The 21,193-nt window shown below is 35.8% G+C and overlaps 1 protein-coding gene across 3 annotated transcripts in view; it reads right to left on the reverse strand.

Moving 5' to 3' along the window:
- Positions 1-13,226, reverse strand: part of LOC142338633 (uncharacterized) — a 15,496-nt gene extending 2,270 nt beyond the window's left edge. The window contains exons 1-2 of one of the 3 annotated variants that reach the window (XM_075388475.1): positions 13,003-13,226; positions 1,542-2,933 (exon numbers count right to left, since the gene is read on the reverse strand). In XM_075388475.1, the coding sequence (XP_075244590.1) occupies positions 1,542-2,455 (914 nt within the window). In that variant the 5' untranslated portion in view covers positions 2,456-2,933; positions 13,003-13,226. Of the gene's footprint in view, positions 1-1,541; positions 2,934-12,697; positions 12,774-12,873; positions 12,948-13,002 lie in introns of those variants that run through there. The other 2 variants (XM_075388476.1, XM_075388477.1) reach the window with 2 other exon arrangements.
- Between the last annotated feature and the right edge of the window lie 7,967 nt (positions 13,227-21,193).

Raw genomic sequence — 21,193 nt, forward strand, 5'->3', positions numbered from 1 at the left:
CAAATAGTTGCCAGGAGAGCTCAACACGCCAGGGTTGGCTGTTGTGGCATCGTAGTTTTAGAATGCCTGGAATAACTCAGATATCGTAGAGGACTTCAAACTGAGGCAACAAACACAGACAGATATATATATATATATATATATATATATGTGTATATAAATATAAATTTATATATATATATATATATATATACAAATTTATTTGCTTGATTTTATACAAATGTGAATATATCGCATTTTATGATTACTAAAAAAATTTTTTACATATCCCTCCAAAATAAAGTTTATACATTTTTTCCTGGTTTACACGATTTCTGTTACTCTTTTTTGATTTCAAGGAAATCATATCAGATGCATGACAGCAAGGCAATCATACAAGCCATATATGAACTTGTATGGCATTAAAAAAAATGTACGAGGGGTGACCGGCGGCGATACAAAGTAGAAATTGCTATATTTGATTTTCACCTTTAAATCTGATTACCATTTTCTGGAAAAACTGATTCTCAACTTCATTTTCGAAACTTTAGCTCTGCCAGACTTTAGAGAGTGAAGTATAGATATAATAATCCAAGCTTCTTTGAGATGCTATATTTTTGGGAGAAAGGGGCTGAAAAACTAGTTCACAGATATAGACTAAAAAAACTGGAAAAGGTTGGGTTGAAGGTGTGAACAATTGATTAAAATTGGTAGAGTCAGAAGCTAGATACTGCTTTTGTTCTAGTTTGAATAGCTTTAAGAGAAGTAAGCAATGTATAAAGAAGGCGTTTAGGTTATTTGATTTTTCATTTGAAACCAAAACAAACGCTATGTGAGAGAAGCACAAGTATCTAAGTTTAAAGCAGCGATCAAACATGAACAAACTTGTTGCTTGAAAGATTTAGTACGCCTTGATTCAAATAGTTGCCAGGAGAGCTCAACACGCCAGGGTTGGTTAATATATATATATATATATATATATATATATATATATAATATATATATATATATATATATATATATATATATATATATATATATATATATATATATATATATATATATATATATATATCTATATATATATATATATATATATATATATATATATATATATACTATATATATATATATATACAGTTGTTGTTCAATAGAATTGTTCTTTCTGGAGAGAAGAAAGATTTTAATATTGAATATCGAGAGCCAAGAACAAAAGTTTCGTGAGGCTGATATTTTAGATAACAAATTTGCCTGGTCGAATTAACTCAGACAGATTGGGATCTTTTGATTGAATCCGATCTGAAATGAGTTAATAATCTGAATTGATTTATGTTGCCTGAAATCTGATTGACTCATTCCTGAATTTGTTTATATATTCCAGTGAATTACATCAATTTACTTTTGAGCAGCTGAGTTGATTCCAAACCTGAGACAGAGCAAAATCGAGGACACTGAGTAATCCTTGTTCTGCTAAAAAAATTTTCTTGTTGGGATTTCGGGTGGTAGTGTTTCGCCAACTATTTCCCTGTTCTAAATACGAAATTCTACATATAATAAATTACCTTTGATTTTGAGCAGCATAATTTTGAGGGTTCAAATTCCTTCCATTGTCATTCTGAGCACTTTCAATACCACCTGAGTTCGTCAAATTTACGCGCTGTAAAATAATCAACGCAATAGGTTGAGTCATAAACAAACAACAATCACTCAGGACTCTCATGTAAACAATAAACCACACAATATAATCCGAAAAGTACAGTTCAAAACACCTGGCTAGCGCCGACAATGATATCAAAAATAAAGAAGAGTAAGCCCAGTATATTAAATACTTCGCCGCTGGTAGCTTCAAATAACCCTGGGATTGCGAATTATTTTCATGTGAATTTTTTGAGGAACATGGAAAAAGTTTCCCACTAAAGTTTCTAAGTTCACCCAAAGACAGAATGAGTGTTGAAATTTGACAGATAGCCCCCGTGAAATGCAAAACGGGCATCGAAACCATGTAATTTTTGGAACTGGATTGCTGATTCACACTTCTGGCTACCCGGATATTCCTGGTGATCATTAGAATCGGAAAAGACGATACAATCATAACATAGTACACTAACAGTACAACCCAAGACACGGTATAAAAGAAGCGACATGAACAGGGTTTCTGATAATCCGGTTTCAGTCGACTAATCCCTCTGGTTAAAACACCTGGTAAAACTATGTTATAAGTAACTGGCATTGCTAGGGCTAACAATGACACGAATGACCTTGAATCTCCGCTTTGGAAGAAAGCCATGATGGTCAAACTGCAACCGGTAATTGAAAGTATGGCGATAATTAAGGTAACAAAGAAAGTTTCTTGATTTAGAAGAACTCGAATTATTTTCGAGGTGACTAAACTGACGATGTTTAAAAGTAGAGCCAAAATGTACAAAAACCAGACGCCTATTAAAAAAGTTGGTTGATCGTCAAAGAAACCCAACATTTTGTAGTATTTTGTTAATAGTAAAAATTTTCGATGTTCTGTTGTAAAATATATGTAAAGATCTATAATAACTCTTTGATAGAGCGATGTAAACTGAATAGTGGCAGCAAAATACTCAAATTATGTCAAATTTTGCGCGCGATAAATATCAACTGATAACATTCCTACAACAAAGTTAAAACGGTGGGAAAAAGAAAACAAGGAAAATGGCAACTATCATCAATGCTGAAATTAAAAATAGCTTTGTTAGAAAAGTATCTTTGTTAGGTTTGCAATTTAAAAACCAGGTAGTAAAACACAGAGGCGTGAAATTGAAAGTTAGAAAAAATAAGCAAAAAGGTGCATAAATTCTACGCCGTGAAATTAACAGTTGTAAGCATCAGAAACTGGAAAATAGAGCAACGGAAGTAATTTGGGGGCGATAAAGATGAAAATAAGGCAATGCAGATAACTGAAATTGAAGAGGAATCGACGATTGCTTGCAAAATATCAATTTTCCATTAGAATAAACAGCTGCTTGGACTATTTTACCAGCAGTTTTCTTACAGGCTGGTTGTTTATTTTTGGCTCAAATTTAACATTTTACTCTGTTTGTGTGGTTAAAAAGGAAATTTTTCGACAGCTCTTAATAAACCATTCGTAAACGTTCTAAGATAATTGAGTTCTTAGAAAATCCAGCTGAATGGAACCGCAGAATTATTGTGGAGGTAAGATTTGGGTCATGCTAAAAGACCGCATACAAAAATTCCATTCCGCGAAAAAGGATCAGGATGAAAATAAGAAAATATTTGAGTATCCTCTATGCCATCATTTGTTGACTCAACTTTTCACAAATAATCGGTTGTTGAAGGTTGCTCACCTATTCAAATCTTATTTAGTTGATATCTGTTCTTTATGAAACGTTAGCTTCGTCATACGGTAAAGTGACTGATATCACTTAACTAAATAGGGTTTGAATAGGCCAACAACGTTCAAAAACCGATTATTTGTAAAAAAAAAATTTTTTATAAATTAATTGAGTCATTAAATTATAACATAACGGATATTCACATATTTCTTTCATTATAATGCCTTTTCGTGGAATGGACTTTTGTAAGCGTTTTTTGGCATGACCCAAATCTTGCTTCCTCGATAATTCTACGGCTATATAGTAATAGGTCAATAGCACATGAAAGGAACAGCCCAAAGAGCTGAATTAGTCTTTATGATACGCCTTTAGATATAAATAGAACAGCATCTGAATTAGTTATGTGATTTTAAATGCTGTCGATGTCCCGAGCTTTCAAAAAGTTGGATTTTATTTTAATTAAAAATTGGTTCTGAAAATTATAGAATCTGAATATTTAGGGTGGAGGTTTTACCCTATTCACAATTCCACAATTGTTCCTAGAATCTATCTTAGAGAAAACTACTGGACTGGATAGTAACTTCACAAAACCTACTACTCTTAACTAGACTGAAGGGTTATACCAGGCCCTCCGTTCAAGTCCTAAAGAAAGTATTTTCAGGCGCTATAGAACTGTAGTCAATTGCTAATAATAATGTTATTAAAATAGGTTGGTGATGCCTTTCTATGTTATAGTATATTTTAGCTTCTAAGAAATGCTTTACAAAATGAAATAAATTGGTGACTCTAAGATTGAGAATTATACCAGGTCTTCAATTCACTTTCTAATTAATCGATCAACCAATATACTTAAAACAAATAGTAGATGACGTGAAGAGCTCGTCGGTGTTCACTCCACAACCCAACCAGACGAGTATTAACCAAATTGATAGAACGTTAAGACATTGCCCATCAGGTACTTCAGGTTACTGCAGACCTTTTTAGTTGTCTACTTGGTTCACCATTCCATACTACATGGGTTAACTTAACTTGCCAAGTCTTCTACGAGCAGGCAGGCCTACCCTCAGAGTGGCTTCACTATGCGGTCTCCTGGAAGGAGCTTGGCCGATTAATACTCTGAGAAATCAATCGTCTTGATGTTGTCCTGGACTCGGTGCTGTCCTCCAGTCCGTTAACCTAACTTAACCTAATTATTGATTGGTTGATCACTACTTTACTAGTCACCAAACTAATTTAAATCGAATAAATTGAAGCTAGATTGAGTATGATCTCAGATCTATAGAGATGTACTGTGAAGTTACTAAAGTTGTACAAGTACGCTTTTGATTAACAGAAAACCGAAAGAAACGATTAAGTTTTACCCAGTCCTAATTATTACAAGACTATGGTTCCTTCAAAAGAACTAGTTACAAATGCCTATGAGTGCCACGTATCAAGTGTTTAACAAATATCTACTAGATACCAGTTTAAACTCTACTAATTTATATGAAAAGGTCCAAAAAGAGAAAGTAGTTGAAAATTTGCTAAGTTAAATTAACGAAAAGTATAATTACCAGGGTATACTAGTTTCAACAATTATTACAAGTTCAGTACCACGACAGAGATATGTTAACTCACTCCAAAATTTCAATTATCACGACAATATAACTATTTTCAGACTGATTTTCGTTACAAAAATTGGCTAAAATTGAGCCGTATATATACTGCTAATCTATGTTTGGTTATGATAGTTTAGTCCTATTTTTACCAAATGTTCCAAATCTTTGTGAGAAAAATAACTTTTTGGGAAAAGTTTTCAGAGGGTCATTCATGACTTTGATAACTTAGGCCCCTAATTTGAGTTTCTAATCCAATATTACGTGGGTGAGAATTTTGGTGTTCAATCCATGATATAATCTTTATCAGAATCAATATTTACCTATTCAACCATTCTCATCAGTTTAAATTTCTGTACCATTATTATCTTTGTACAGTTTCAAATTTAGAATTCGCTTTTGTGTTCAAATTTAGAATTCGCTTTTGAGTATAAGTATATAAAAGCACCATCCCCATATTTTGGTACGACAGTCTTTTTTCTTTTAATCAGCGCTTGTCTCCTCATTTCGCATTCTCTCAACTAAGTTTAATCTCTCCTCAAACTGCATGTCAGTTCCGATATCTCGTTGATCATCGTTGGGCAAATTATGAATATGTTTCGTAGTGTTCTTGGACTGGTAACACTTCTTCCCTGTCCAGACAGCCAGAAGGACAAAAGCAAGACACCAAAAAGAGAAACCAAGCAGACCAGCCAGCTCTTTAAATGTATGCAGTGTTGACCCATGGCCAAAGGATTTGAAGTTGTTTTCGTCAGAAAGTTGTTGATGGATTTTGTCTACCATCTCACTGACTAATTCAGGCGTGACATCAAGCGTAGGGACATCCTTGAGTGCCGATCTGATCCTATGCAAGATCAAGTTCCGACTCTCTTCTGTAGGAGTGACCGCTGGAATGCTCGGGATGTCGAAAGTGGTATCCAGTAGTTCGGGAGTTGTGATTGTTGTTATTAGTCAACTGTGTTGAAGACAAAATGCTGGATCGGGCAACATGACCAGTCCATTCTGCGGGTGAACCAGTTTTCCATTGCAGGGGGGATGCACTAGGCAACTTTTACAGGCTGGTACACGGTTTGAAAACTTTCTGCCCCCACTGTACGTTATGTTATAAAAAAATTGTTGATCGTCTGCCGCGTTGAGGAGGTACATAGAGTTCCCAAGGTAGATTGCTGTCGGTAAAATTGGCAATTCGGTTACTTCTCGTGTGCAAGTCTTCGAAGCAGCCACCTCGTGATTGTATAGGAGTGAAGTCAAGCAGAGTTGATCTTGCGCGCTCACTAACGCTACTGGCTTAGTGCAAAGTCTAAGCAATTGTGTCCCCCAACAAGACAGATATTCCTCACTCTTCATTTCGGCATAGCTTTCTTCTCGCCTTGATACGATCAAATAGTTCCTTTCTAATTTTAGAGTTGCGGCCGTTGTTGTGTTCTTGATTGGTTGCGGCAGAGGGATTGCTTTGTAGGCATCGTGGATTGGTTCACCACTGTACACTGGCACCTCCATTGTGATTAACAGTCCGTGTGGATTGGAAAAAACATTTCTCACTAAGAGCAGGCTGTAAAGTAAACTTCAGTAGTCGTATGGGATTGAACACTTTTTGTCTCCCAGCTTCAGAGTTGTAATTATTTTCCGTAAATCCTCGTAGGGTACTAGTGCGGTTGGCAGTGTTCCTTTGGATAACACTCCAATGCTTGTAATAAACATGTTTCTCTGTTCCGTCAAATATAGTGTTTGTACTTGCAACTCACTGTGCATAGCATTGAGAGTCCACGATACGTTGTTAATTGCACTTTGGGCGCGAAAGGTATACATAAAAACGTCAGACCTTCGATGATCACAGGCTTGGGCTTGTTGTATTTCTTCCATTGTTTTTTGAAGCATCTCCAGGTTTGTTTGCAGAATCTCAAAGTTATCTTTTGAATAGTTTAGCACTTTTCGTGTGTCTTCATGAAGCTTCAAACTACTGCTGGCCATGACCTGAATAGACCCTTTTTCTTCGTTGTGCAGGTGAACCATTCTTGATTACAAATAGTGCAACCGTCCTTCCAGCTGTTCCATCTTTCGCTTGGAGCTTTCACACAGACCAAAAATTGAGAGTAGCCTGCAGCCTGCTTTTTCCAGTAAGGGTTCCAAAGTTATCGCCGTCGCAGCTCCCATTGCAAACAGCAGTGGTGATCGTCTCTGTCGCTGAAGAGTGATAGTCTGGTTTACAAACGATGCTACTTCTTTGACAAGCTTTGTCCTTTCTTTCTCTGCTCTTTCGTATTCTGTCTGAATAGATGAGATTATTCCGTCAAAGTGGTGCTGTAATAAAGCGCTTATTTCTGGGTTGTTGCAAAACTGGGAGCTCTTCCATGTTTTCTCTTCCAATTGCTGAGGTTTTGAAGAGAATTTATAAACTGGTCGGAGATCCACGTTTAACAGCTTTGGAAGTGGGACTGCGATATCCACAGTCAGATATGAGTCAGCCAATGAAACTGGAGTTTGAGGTTGGAAGAGAACATGCGCAGTAGTTCGTGCACTCTCCGCTGTTTGCTGTCGTACCGCAAGTATTAATATAAATATCACAAAGTTGTACATCTAAACACTACTATGGTTAATTACTGCGCTAAACCTAGATAGCATTTTTTCTGTATTAGAAAGAGTGGTACATTCTACAAAAATTCCCCCAAATTCCCTGAAATGTATTCGAGCTAATTAGTTCTTTTCATAATACCGGTGTTACAGTAACTTGCAAGATATTTTTCTTTTAATTTCATGCTATTCAAATATGTTTTACGATTGCCCCCGTCGTTAATAGAAATTTCGGCTCATCTTTTGATCTTTACATTTTTAGGCAATGCTATATAGAGAAACTTAATCAAGTTTCTTTTTTTTAAAAAAAAAGACATATATATATATATATATATATATATAATTTTTTTTATTCGTCGTCGATTCCGAATCGTTTTGGGTATTTCACTGCGCGTCTTTCTCGGGTTTTAGCGATGGAGTTTACTGTTTCGTCAGTTTTGGTTCCCAAAAGTTCTGCAAATGTTTTTGGTTTGCACATTTCCCTTTTGGCGCTTGCAGGTGTTGACTGTATTTCACTGAGGTCCCTCAAGACATTTTTTGGCTTGTGTGGTTGTTGGGGCAGTGGTGTAGATTCAATCTCTTTGGCTGGTGTTGCAAAAGGAGACTGGTTCTCTTGGGTTGTTGCTTGTTCCGGAGTGTTCGGTTCTGCTCCTATGTTAGTCTTAGTGGGCCTTTTAGTTGAATGTTCTCGCTCTGCAAAGAGATCGTAGAAAAAATCTTCATCTTCGTCCATTCATTTGAAGGGACTCTCTTGTTTGGGTCGTTTTGATATAACTTCTGAAGTGAAAGTTTGATTGTTTACTTCAATGGGAACTTCCTGGTCATTTGTATTCTGGCGGCTGGGCCATTTCTCCTGATGTGATGATCTCGTTTCCATTCTGGGTAACTCGTCTTCCTCCTTCACAGGCTTCAATTGATTGTAGTGGACTATCTGCCATTTCTTTGCATTCGCATCCTTTGAAATTTTGTAATTGACCTCTGACGTCTTCTCAATGATGTTGTACGGTCCGTCCCATGGAAGGAAAAATTTTTTTGATTTCGCTTTGTGGGGTGCAAAAAGCCAGACTCTCTCTCCCGGCTTTAACTCTCTCCAAAAACGTTTTTCTGATACATATGTTTCTGTCGTTCTTGCTTGTAACCAAGTGTTTCTCTAGCATTCATATTTGCTTCTCTGAATTGCTCGTTGGCCATCTTGCGAATTCGTATTTGGCATTTTCGTGACCAGGTGCTTTCGGGAGTAGCAAGTCAATCGGGTATTTGCATTCTTGTCCAAACACAAGGGAGAATGGAGTCTGTCCTGTTGTTTTGTGTACGGTCGTATTATAGACGAAGTTGAGATAGGGAATCATTTGATCCCAGCTACTTGGATTGTTTGCGCAATATTTGGAAATAACATCCGCAACAACTCTGTTGTGACGTTCTACCATACCATTTCCCTGCGGGTGATATGGAGATGTTCTTGTCTTCTCTATTCCAAAAAATTTGCACACTTCCAGTAGCAGTTCGCTGCAGAAGTTTGATCCTTGATCGGTGTGTAGGCAATCAGGTGCTCCAAACGTCAAAACCCATTTCTCCACAATTGCTCTAGCAACATCTTCGGCCGTAGTTCTTTCTAAGGGAACGCAAACCACGTATTTTGTAAAATATTCCGTCAACACGAGCATGTATTTTGCACCGCTTGTCTTCGCTCGGGTAACAGGACCTAGGATATCTGCTGCCACTTTGCTGAATCGGATCCCAACGTTGATGGTCTGGAGAGGGGCTATTCTTTTCTTTCCAGCGGTACTTCGTGCTTGACACAGGGTGCAGTTCTCACATTTCCGTTCAATGTCTTTTCTCATATTGGGCCACCAAAACCTCTGTCTTGCCCTGTCCAAGGTTTTTTGAAAAGCAAAATGGCCTCCACTGAGTTTTGAATCGTGAAGTTGTTCCAAAACTGTCTCTCTGAGTCCCTGCGGTACTACAAGTTGTTTTTGTGTTGTATTGTTTACTTCTACATGCCACTTCCTGTACAGCACGCCATCAGTCAGTTCCATCTGGTCCCAAAGGCCCCATATAGCCCCTCTTAACGCCCCTCTTAACTAGACTGAAGGGTTATACCAGGCCCTCCGTTCAAGTCCTAAGAAAAGAAAGTATTTTCAGGCGCTATAGAACTGTAGTCAATTGCTAATAATAATGTTATTAAAATAGGTTTGTAATGCCTTTCTATGTTATATGATATTTTAGCTTCTAAGAAATGCTTTACAAAATGAAATAAATCTGTGACTCTAAGATTGAGAATTATACCAGGTCCTCAATTCACTTTCTAATTAATCGATCAACCAATATACTTAAAACAAATAGTAGATGACGTGAAGAGCTCGTCGGTGTTCACTCCCCAACCCAACCAGACGAGTATTAACCAACTTGATAGAACGTTAAGACATTGCCGATCAGGTACTTCAGGTTACTGCAGACCTTTTTAATTGTCTACTTGGTTCACCATTCCATACTACATGGGTTAACTTAACTTGCCAAGTCTTCTACGAGCAGGCAGGCCTACCCTCAGAGTGGCTTCACTATGCGATCTCCTGGAAGGAGCTTGGCCGATTAATACTCTGAGAAATCAATCGTCTTGATGTTGTCCTGGACTCGGTGCTGTCCTCCAGTCCGTTAACCTAACTTAACCTAATTATTGATTGGTTGATCACTACCTTACTAGTCACCAAACTAATTTAAATCGAATAAATTGAAGCTAGATTGAGTATGATTTCAGATCCCTAGAGATGTATTGTGAAGTTACTAAAGTTGTACAAGTACGCTTTTGATTAACAGAAAACCGAAAGAAACGATTAAGTTTTACCCAGTCCTAATTATTACAGGACTATGGTTCCTTCAAAACAACTAGTTACAAATGCCTATGAGTGCCACGTATCAAGTATTTAACAAATATCTACTAGATACCAGTTTAAACTCTACTAATTTATAAGAAAAGTTCCAAAAAGAGAAAGTAGTTGAAAATTTGCCAAGTTAAATTAACGAAAAGTATAATTACCAGGGTATACTAGTTTCAACAATTATTACAAGTTCAGTACCACGACAGAGATCTGTTAACTCACTCCAAAATTTCGATTATCACGACAATATAACTATTTTCAGACTGATTTTGGTTACAAAAATTGGCTAAAATTGAGCCGTATATATACTGCTAATCTATGTTTAGTTATGATAGTTTAGTCCTATTTTTACCAAATGTTCCGAATCTTTGTGAGAAAAATAGCTTTTTGGGAAAAGTTTTCAGAAGGTCATTCATGACTTTGATAACTTAGGCCCCTAATTTGGGTTTCTAATCCAATATTACGTGGGTGAGAATTTTGGTGTTCAATCAATGATATAATCTTTATCAGAATCAATATTTACTTATTCAACCATCCTCATCAGTTTAAATTTCTTTACCATTATTATCTTTGTACAGTTTCAAATTTAGAATTCGCTTTTGTGTTGGGAATAATTCAAGGTCAGTATTAATTTGGTTCTTTTCCGAAAAAAGCTTAAGTTTAACTTTCCATTCCTACAAAAATATACAAAGTTTAGCTCGGATTTATATTACTTGTCTATGAGAAAATAAACAGAAAAAAACTTAGGTTATCCAAAACATTTCAAACAGAAAAAAAATATAAAAGCACCCTAATGAATGTCCTATTATCAAAAATTTAGAGTTGACCGAACGTATTTGACAAACAAAAACACTTTTTCAGTTTCATTTTCCCGATCTTTTGTTAAACCAACTCAAAGATTGGATTATATTTATACGCAGGCATCAATTTTTTTAAATCAAATTTGTTCTTAATTGGTTTAAGAGTGCCTATGCAGCAAGAGGCCTTTTGGCTTATTTTTTGCTATTTTACCAAAAAATGACAAATCTGAAATATTATAAATTTAAGATAAAAACTGTTAGTTTTTAAGAAAATTTCCAAAGAATTTCTCTCTCGATTGATCAAAATATTGCGAAAAATTTGAAGATTCAACCTGGATTGAACTACTTTTACTTCCTAAGAAAACTGCCCCGAGGAGCTTCTATACTTTGTTGTTATATCCAGTTTTGAATGCAGGCAATTTCCTCATTAAATTTCGCTGCAGCTCCAAATGATTTTTGAAAAAATAAAACAAAATTTGCTTGAGATTTTGAAAATATTAACTAAAATTAACAAAAACCAATTAACAAAAAGTATCTGCAGTCAATTCCTCTTATTATTAAGATTCTTGCTAGAAAACGTATCCTGGTAGTCCCTGAAGAAGGCCAAACTCACCATATTAGCCAAATTAACGAGTTGAAGTTCTTTCATGCACTGACAGTTAAAGAAAATATTGTGAACATTTTGAAAAATAATCACTATAGATTAACAATTTGTATGACTGATCACGCTTTTTACATGACTAATGTAATATCACCAATCACCATTGCTTAACTGAGAAGAGTATTCTAAGATTTTAGATTATTCATTTATTAATGAAAAATTGACCTCCTTTTGAAACTTGCAGTACATGTGTCACTAAATTGTTTAAGAATAATTTTTAAAAAATTTACCCATTTTTCTAATTTTTATAGTTGAAAAATTGGAAATTTTTTTGGATTGATTCATTCTTTTTTCAACTGTGCATTAGCTGCTTCCACCAGTTTAGTGTGGTTAGCAGCCTACAGAATCAAACCTGCAAAATAATTATTCCCTGAACAGAAAACTGTTTTCATGAAATCAGATCGAAACTTTCATTAAATTTTACGATCTTGTAAACTAGGATAATGTAAGAAAATTATTTATTGCTGTTTCATCAGAAAGACAATTTGTCACATTCCGTTCAATAGTTGTGACAATCGTCGTAGCAAGCCCAAAAAATTTAGGTTTACTTCAGAGAAATACTAATTGATAAATCGTCAAAAGTTTCAAATCATCCAAGTTGTAAACAGACTTTTGATTCTTTAATTTTTTGCGTCTAATCTTACTGACAGAGGTAGGATTTTGAGGAATTTCATAAAAAATATTAATAATTTTATCTTTGAATGACTATTGTCGAGCAACTCGCAAACTTCAGTTCCAAACATGAGTTCCTACGATAAAAAATATTTTTAGGGTTGTGAACGCACGTTATCACAGTGTTACAGTGTGAAAACCAAATTTTCTTCAAAATGTTAACTATGTTCAAAACTTAGAAAAAAAGAGTGATTTTATTCAATTCTTTTTATCCGCATACCTTCATTTCATGAATGAATCATGACATCAAAAAAGTCAACAGAGGATTCACAGAAAGTAAAACTGAGAGATAAAATTGTTCAGAGTAGCTAATATGTGGCCTTGATATTAAAGTACTTCACCGACTTTACAAAGTTCTGTTATATAAGTGAATTTGTTTGATTTTAGGCTATATACATAGATATGAGTATATGACAAAATAAGAAAGCGCAATAAGTTCGAATAAGGCCGTAGCAAACACGAAATTTTCCTTGAGATCTCAAAATAAGTAACTAAAATGAAAAGTATAGTAAAAGTTAAAAGTACCCGTTATTCCACCAGTGGATAGTCTTTTCCTTGTGACTTTGTGAACGCATGTTTAACATATCTGCATTTAGGACGGTAAAGGCGTGAACAACATGGAAAAAATAGTAACGGATATTTCATTCGAAGGATTAAACGGCCGAAAAAGTAAACAAAATTGTGACTCAAATTTGCGAATTCTTCAGATTTCTGCTAAAGTCGATTATTTTTCTTAGCGGTAACGGACGATGCTTTAGATCTCAATGGTAACTATTTTTATATTTTTTCCTGGCATTTTTGGCGAATAATAAATTAATAAAATATATCACACTACTTGATTGGTGTTTTCAAATTAAACAGGGCTAAAATGGGTTTAAAAACCGCGACGAAACGTTGTCTTTATCTGATTTTAAGTTAAAATTGAAGTGTAAATTCAAAATAATCCAAAAACTAATGGTATTCAAAACAGATCCAAAAAATAAATAACGTTTTATCAGTCTTTTAAAAATTAAGCAAGTAAACCTCTTTTAAATGATCAAAATCAAAGCTCCCTGAAGTTATTTTGAGACCTATTTCAAATGTGCGTGAGAAAATTTTTTAATTAAAAGATGCTTTATTAGATAACAACTAGTTCATTCTTCTAAACCAGAAAAGGTACTTTATCATCCATTGAATTATCAAATTAGCAACATAACAACTGAAAGCGATTGCTTTAAAAATTTCTCGAATAAAACTAGCGAAACATCAGCTATCTTTATACATATATAAAACGTACAGACAAACCGCAAAAATTCAACAACTAATTACTACAAAGAAAAAGCAACCCGAAATATGCGGAGCTGTTGAAGTACTTCACAACTTTCCGGGTCGTTTTAGGTTACGCGCGGGAGCCACAGGGGAGTTAGGAGTGAATACTTATAATACCAGGATTACTACAAGCATAAAACAAAATTATTCAAGGAAAACTGTTCAGTGAAGACCGGGGGGGGGGGGGGGGGGGAACAAAATTATTAGGCGCCTTTAGGATACGTTAGGGTATTTAACACAGAGAAATGGCGCGCGTCTATATTTCGAATTTGCATGAAACAAGATATATTTTCAAATAGATAAATTACAAAAAAGAAGGACCAACTATGCCGAGTGCAGCAATGGTTGAAATCAAGGATAAATTGAGAGCTTCCCGATTAATATTGATTTCGTAATTCTTTCCCGGGATTTCAGGGACAAATATTCCATTCAGGAAAGAGACGTGAATAAAGTCGGCCTTAATAGTGGGAAAAGGTTATAAGAGGACAAAATGCGCCGGGGGTAATTCAATCGATGTTTTAGTTAGCAGAAACAAGCCCTGATATAACCATTGCAAGTTTTTTCAACAGTTGAAATCTGTTTATAACTCTGGGGTTAAATTTCACCAGTCAAAACATTTAACTTTACAAATGAAAATTATAGATAATTAAAACCAAAATTTGTCGAAATCAAAAGTCAAACAGAATATAATATATGATTGCCGTAAGTAGAGTGCATTTTTGTTCATGTTTCAAAAAATCGGCGCTATTTTGTTTTCAATCTGTTAATTGGTGCTCAAAAGTGGAAGCGATAAAAGTTCCAATGTTGAGGCGCCAGACCGAAATCAAGTATGTGCAGGCCGAAGAAGAACGCACGAGGGCAAAGGGTGGGGGAAGGGGGCGTCATGTGTTTAAGAAATACATAGTATGGAAACAAGACAAAACTAGAGAAAAACTGGACATGAATGCAGGATAGTCTGGGATCTTGGTCCGGGATGATCTATCTGTACATGACACACTTTTAACGCATAAAAAGCACAGAAACAATTTTACCAAAAAAAAAATAATTTGAATCAATGTTTTATATATGTACCATATGCTAGATATGCGCATTCAAAGCATATTCTTCTTGTTAATTTCCAGAAGCGAGCAACTGAAAAGACCTACAAACTTCTCTACCTAAAATCCTGAGCTCAAAAATGAAGCAAAGATTACCAAAAGAGTAGCACTTAAAATTATATTTATGTTAGGTTTTAAAAGTTTTTTTTAATTTTGACTCAATTACAAAGGACTGATGCTGAAAGCTTTGCAAGAAAGACAAGTACTGAATTGTAAACCGACCAAAATACACTCTACAAAAAACTGAAAAGTCTAATAATTATAGAAATAAAACAACTAATGACGAACAACTAATGGTTTTCGAAATGTGCAACTAATCAAAAGTCTCTTTCTATAATGAGATGAATTATAAAATCATCTCAGTTGTGAAGACTTTTGAAACTTTTACTCAACATATTTTCACTGGAATGGGAAAATCGGACTCGGAACGATGATTTTCATATTTCAAAACACGAAGGTTTTAAAACACTAAGCCATTGAAAGATTATTTTACTCAAATTTTAAGCGCAGATCTCTAAAAGCTGAAAACGTTGCCAGAGAACTATTTAATCTACATTTTTCGAACTTATTTGTCCAAATATATAGAAGAACATTACAATAATACTAACCCAAATGACTGAAAATATACATTGCATCTTCTGAGCGGCCAAAGAGCAACCTAGCTGAAACAACTGACACATATTTGGAGTTGGGAATCGAAATTCATTATATTTAAGATTACACTTTATATAAGGAAGCTCTATGTCGCAGTCCATAACAAAGGACAGAAATTCTCTTTAAGTAAACTCTGAACTAGAATCCTTTCTAAAATTATTCAAATTCGAGCCAATATTTATTAGTGCTTTGCAAAAATAGATAATGAAATTTTAAACTATCTGAAACGTGTTCAAATGGCTGGAATGTAAAAGATTTGGGGCACATCTTGGTGTATGGCATTTCTAAATCAAGTTAAAATTTCAGCATAAGAACCCTAAATCAGATCGAGTGCATTATGCTTAAAACAATGGATGTTCTATTCGAATTTTTGTAGGTGCGAGGACTCTATATCTGACCTCAACAAAATGCTCAATAAAAAAATCTTTAGAGCGCTTTCATGCGTTTAGGTGTGTCGCCGTCAATTTTCATCTCAACATCAGAGTTCATCAAAAATAGTTGAAGAAAGAATAATAAAAAATGTCTAAGATTTTCGATTTTGCTACAAAACCATCACGTCCTAGCTCTCTTTTTGATTATTTGGTCAAATTTGGCTATCCATTTCTATCCGGTTGTCCTAGATTTTTTGCTGAGAACTTGAATGCTCAGTTCAATTATCATCAGGTTGTTCGCCAGACACTGCTGATGCATGACCTCTGTCGTCAGGTGAAAGACATACATCATTGCATTCAACCCCTGTTCATCAACTGTGCCTGCTTGAGTTGTGGTCCTCTCCACTGGTTGTTCACTTTTCAATTTGTAAACTTCTCTCATTACAATGTGGGTGTTGTTTACTAGAGAAATCCGATATATTTTTTTTAATAAAGAAATGTTGAAGACATTGCGCATAACAAACGCAGTTGAAACTGTCTGCGTTTGTCATTTGCTCGCAATAAAAACATTTCACACAATTCAAATTTGGCCATCCAAGGTAATTCCAGTGTTCGACAACAAAAACATCAGTAAAGGTATTGCTTCTTGTCCTTGACGCATCGTTGACTTCTAGTACTATGGTTTTGGGTAAACCAAAAAAAAAAAAATTTGACTAAGTTGTGTTTTGACTGTCTGATAGTTTTTATTGTATAAAACTCCATCCAACTTAAGCTTGCGTCAACTAATTCTCAGATAATTTCTTTGTCCTCAACTTAACCTCACTAGATGGAGAGCTGTCTCCAACATCGGCCGCTGGCCAGGTTGACAATTTTTTGCTCATGCTAGACCTGTTAAATAGCCAGTTCACCTCTACTTTAATGTTGCCCAATATCTTGTATGATGTCGTACCACAAAGCTATCAATTCCAATGCTTCCTTGGTATCATTTTGCCCAGGACATCTCTCATGTGCCTTCACCAGAACTTGAAGTCTCACTTTGTGTGGAACGGAAGGAACACTACATTGGAAAGTAATTCCATTGTAGACGATCACAGAAATTATCTCTGTTTTCAATTTCTTGGCACTATTTCTATCACCCAACTGTGATATGTTTCACTGTGATTTCAACCTGCTTATGGTTTTGAGCACATTTGATGCTTGTTTTTTATTCATTGAATCGCTCTGAGTAAATGGAATTTTGTGGATTGCAAAGTGAGCCCGATCCTTCTTACAGACGAGTAGTCTGCTCACATTACCTGCTCTAAGTGACTGCTCGCCTAGCCCTCTAGCTGTCTAGCAGGTCGAAGCGCAAACACATTATAGCAATAGTTTATCCTCTGATTTCTGTGAAAGATCTTTTCTGCTAAAGCATTCAATGGAAAATCTTCGTTAGGTGCTAAGAGATGAGTAAGTATTTTGAGGTCGGTCTGTATGGTAAAAATTACCAAAAAAAGTCCAGTTTTTTACCCAGAAGCGAATGTTCAGCGCCTCTCGTTTAATCTGCAATTAATTTTATTGCACCGAAAGCAGTTTTTTTGACACGTCATTGACTGGATGCCCTTCTTGCAATAGAACTTCAACTGTTGCTTTCCCGTTTGCAAGAAAAATTAAAGTCGCTTTTTTTTGTTAGGTTGCCAGATTGTTTAAATTTTAAGGTTAGGTTCTAAGTCGTTATAATTTTTTGTTTCTTTTGGTTTCATGAGAAACAGTCCCTTGCGATGTCATTCAACGGTTTAATTGGGTTGGAAAACCAGAAATCATTCTTACTGCTTCCGAATTAAATTTATCTTACTAAAACTAAACTTTTTTCACGGAATCTTTTCCTGACTTCATGCAGCAGTCTTTTCGGGAACTGTTTCGTTGTAATTCCAGTCTCCAACGCAATGCTTGAAATCATCAGAATTCTGGGTTTTGCGATATCTTACTTTAACCATGGTTTCTCACGCTGGGATGTAGCTTTTCATAATACCCCTGTGCTGTGCGCACCTGTATCCACCTGGATTTTCAATTGGCAGACTTTTTGCAATCTTGTACCCCGACACTGACATGTTACAAATTTGTTAATAAAGAAAGTTCCCATCTTCTGTCCCGGCAATTTTTGGTCAGGTACGCTTTCTGCTCACAATTGTTATTTCTTTCCTGAATTTTAAAGCATTTGGTTTGAGTCCACGGCTGCAATTTTTTTTAAAAAGGTCACTCTGGAGACGTTGCTGATTTTGTTCAGCACAGTACAAGAGCTCACAACAGTGAGGCCTACTCCCCATCTTGAACAATATTTGTAATTTTTATTGCTGTCAAGATTTTCATTGGTCTCTCTTATTGTTTCCTGAGGTTATACTCACCCTTGTTTCTCTACAGTCCACTAATTAGATTTTTCTCAGCTTGTTAATTCTAGAATTATTTCAACTTTTAGCATCTCCTCCTCGAGATTGCCAGTTCCTTTAAATTTTCGAAATCGCAATAACCAGCCTGTATTCTAATGAGCGCTTGAAATTCATCGTCAGTTTGGCGCAACACTTTGCCTGAAATGGTATAACCCACGCATCACAGGAATCAGCAAAAATCTCACCCAAATTTGATGGCTCCATCGGTGGTCTCAACACTATTGTCGTAATCTACGGGCCAAAAACGTCATTTTGATTTAAAATGAAATAGATAAGAGAAAGTGAAAATGTTCAAATCTTAGCTAACATTTATAGTACTTGTACTGTTAAAAACATACTAGGGCTTTAAAGAGCTGTCCCCAACATTGGCCGCTGGCAAGGTTGACAATTTTTTGCTCATGCTAGACCTGTTAAACAGCCAGTTCACCTCAACTTCAATGTTGCCCAATATCTTGTATGATGTCGTACCCCAAAGCTATCATTTCCAATGCTTCCTTGGTATCGTTTTGCCCAGGACATCTCTCAAGTGCTTTCACCAGAACTTGAAGTCTCACTTTGTGTGGAACGGAAGAAACAATACATTGGAAAGTAATTCCATTGTAGACGATCACAGAAATTATCTCTGTTTTCATTTTCTTGGCACTATTTCTATCACCCAACTGTGATTTGTTTCACTGTGATTTCAACCTGCTTATGGTTTTGAGCACATTTGATGCTTGTTTTTTATTCATTGAATCGCTCTGAGTAAATGGAATTTTGTGGATTGCAAAGTGAGCCCGATCCTTCTTACAGACGAGTAGTCTGCTCACATTACCTGCTCTAAGTGACTGCTCGCCTAGCCCTCTAGCTGTCTGGCAGGTCGAAGCGCAAACACATTATAGCAATAGTTTATCCTCTGATTTCTGTGAAAGATCTTTTCTGCTAAAGCATTCAATGGAAAATCTTCGTTAGGTGCTAAGAGATGAGTAAGTATTTTGAGGTCGGTCTGTATGGTAAAAATTACCAAAAAAAGTCCAGTTTTTTACCCAGAAGCGAATGTTCAGCGCCTCTCGTTTAATCTGCAATTAATTTTATTGCACCGAAAGCAGTTTTTTTTGACACGTCATTGACTGGATGCCCTTCTTGCAATAGAACTTCAACTGTTGCTTTCCCGTTTGCAAGAAAAATTAAAGTCGCTTTTTTTGTTAGGTTGCCAGATTGTTTAAATTTTAAGGTTAGGTTCTAAGTCGTTATAATTTTTTGTTTCTTTTGGTTTCATGAGAAACAGTCCCTTGCGATGTCATTCAACGGTTTAATTGGGTTGGAAAACCAGAAATCATTCTTACTGCTTCCGAATTAAATTTATCTTACTAAAACTAAACTTTTTTCACGGAATCTTTTCCTGACTTCATGCAGCAGTCTTTTCGGGAACTGTTTCGTTGTAATTCCAGTTTTTCTCAGTTTGTTAATTCTAAAATTATTTCAACTTTTAGCATCTCCTCCTCGAGATTGCCAGTTCCTTTAAATTTTCGAAATCGCAATAACAAGCCTGTATTCTAATGAGCGCAGGAGCGCTTGAAATTCATCGTCAGTTCGGCGCAACACATTGCCTGAAATGGTATAACCCACGCATCACAGGAATCAGCAAAAATCTCACCCAAATTTGATGGCTCCATCGGTGGTCTCAACACCATTGTCGTAATCTACGGGCCAAAAACGTCATTTTGATTTAAAATGAAATAGATAAGAGAAAGTGAAAATGTTCAAATCTTAGCTAACATTTATAGTACTTGTACTGTTAAAAACATACTAGAGCTTTAAAGAGCTGTCTCCAACATTGGCCGCTGGCAAGGTTGACAATTTTTTGCTCATGCTAGACCTGTTAAACAGCCAGTTCACCTCTACTTTAATGTTGCCCAATATCTTGTATGATGTCGTACCCCAAAGCTATCATTTCCAATGCTTCCTTGGTATCATTTTGCCCAGGACATCTCTCAAGTGCTTTCACCAGAACTTTAAGTCTCACTTTGTTTGGAACGGAAGGAACAATACATTGGAAAGTAATTCCATTGTAGACGATCACAGAAATTTTCTCTGTTTTCATTTTCTTGGCACTATTTCTATCACCCAACTGTGATATGTTTCACTGTGATTTCAACCTGCTTATGGTTTTGAGCACATTTGATGCTTGTTTTTTATTCATTGAATCACTCTGAGTAAATGGAATTTTGTGGATTGCAAAGTGAGCCCGATCCTTCTTACAGACGAGTAGTCTGCTCACATTACCTGCTCTAAGTGACTGCTCGCCTAGCCCTCTAGCTGTCTAGCAGGTCGAAGCGCAAACACATTATAGCAATAGTTTATCCTCTGATTTCTGTGAAAGATCTTTTCTGCTAAGGCAATCAATGGAAAATCTTCGTTAGGTGCTAAGAGATGAGTAAGTATTTTGAGGTCGGTCTGTATGGTAAAAATTACCAAAAAAAGTCCAGTTTTTTACCCAGAAGCGAATGTTCAGCGCCTCTCGTTTGATCTGCAATTAATTTTATTGCACCGAAAGCAGTTTTTTTGACACGTCATTGACTGGATGCCCTTCTTGCAATAGAACTTCAACTGTTGCTTTCCCGTTTGCAAGAAAAATTAAAGTCGCTTTTTTTGTTAGGTTGCCAGATTGTTTAAAATTTAAGGTTAGGTTCTAAGTCGTTAAAATTTTTTGTTTCTTTTGGTTTCATGAGAAACAGTCCCTTGCGATGTCATTCAACGGTTTAATTGGGTTGGAAAACCAGGAATCATTCTTACTGCTTCCGAATTAAATTTATCTTATTAAAACTAAACTTTTTTCACGGAATCTTTTCCTGACCTCATGCAGCAGTCTTTTCGGGAACTG

Source organism: Convolutriloba macropyga, chromosome 4 (genome assembly GCF_964194025.1).
Source record: "Convolutriloba macropyga chromosome 4, txConMacr16.3, whole genome shotgun sequence".
Taxonomy (NCBI): domain Eukaryota; kingdom Metazoa; phylum Xenacoelomorpha; order Acoela; family Convolutidae; genus Convolutriloba; species Convolutriloba macropyga.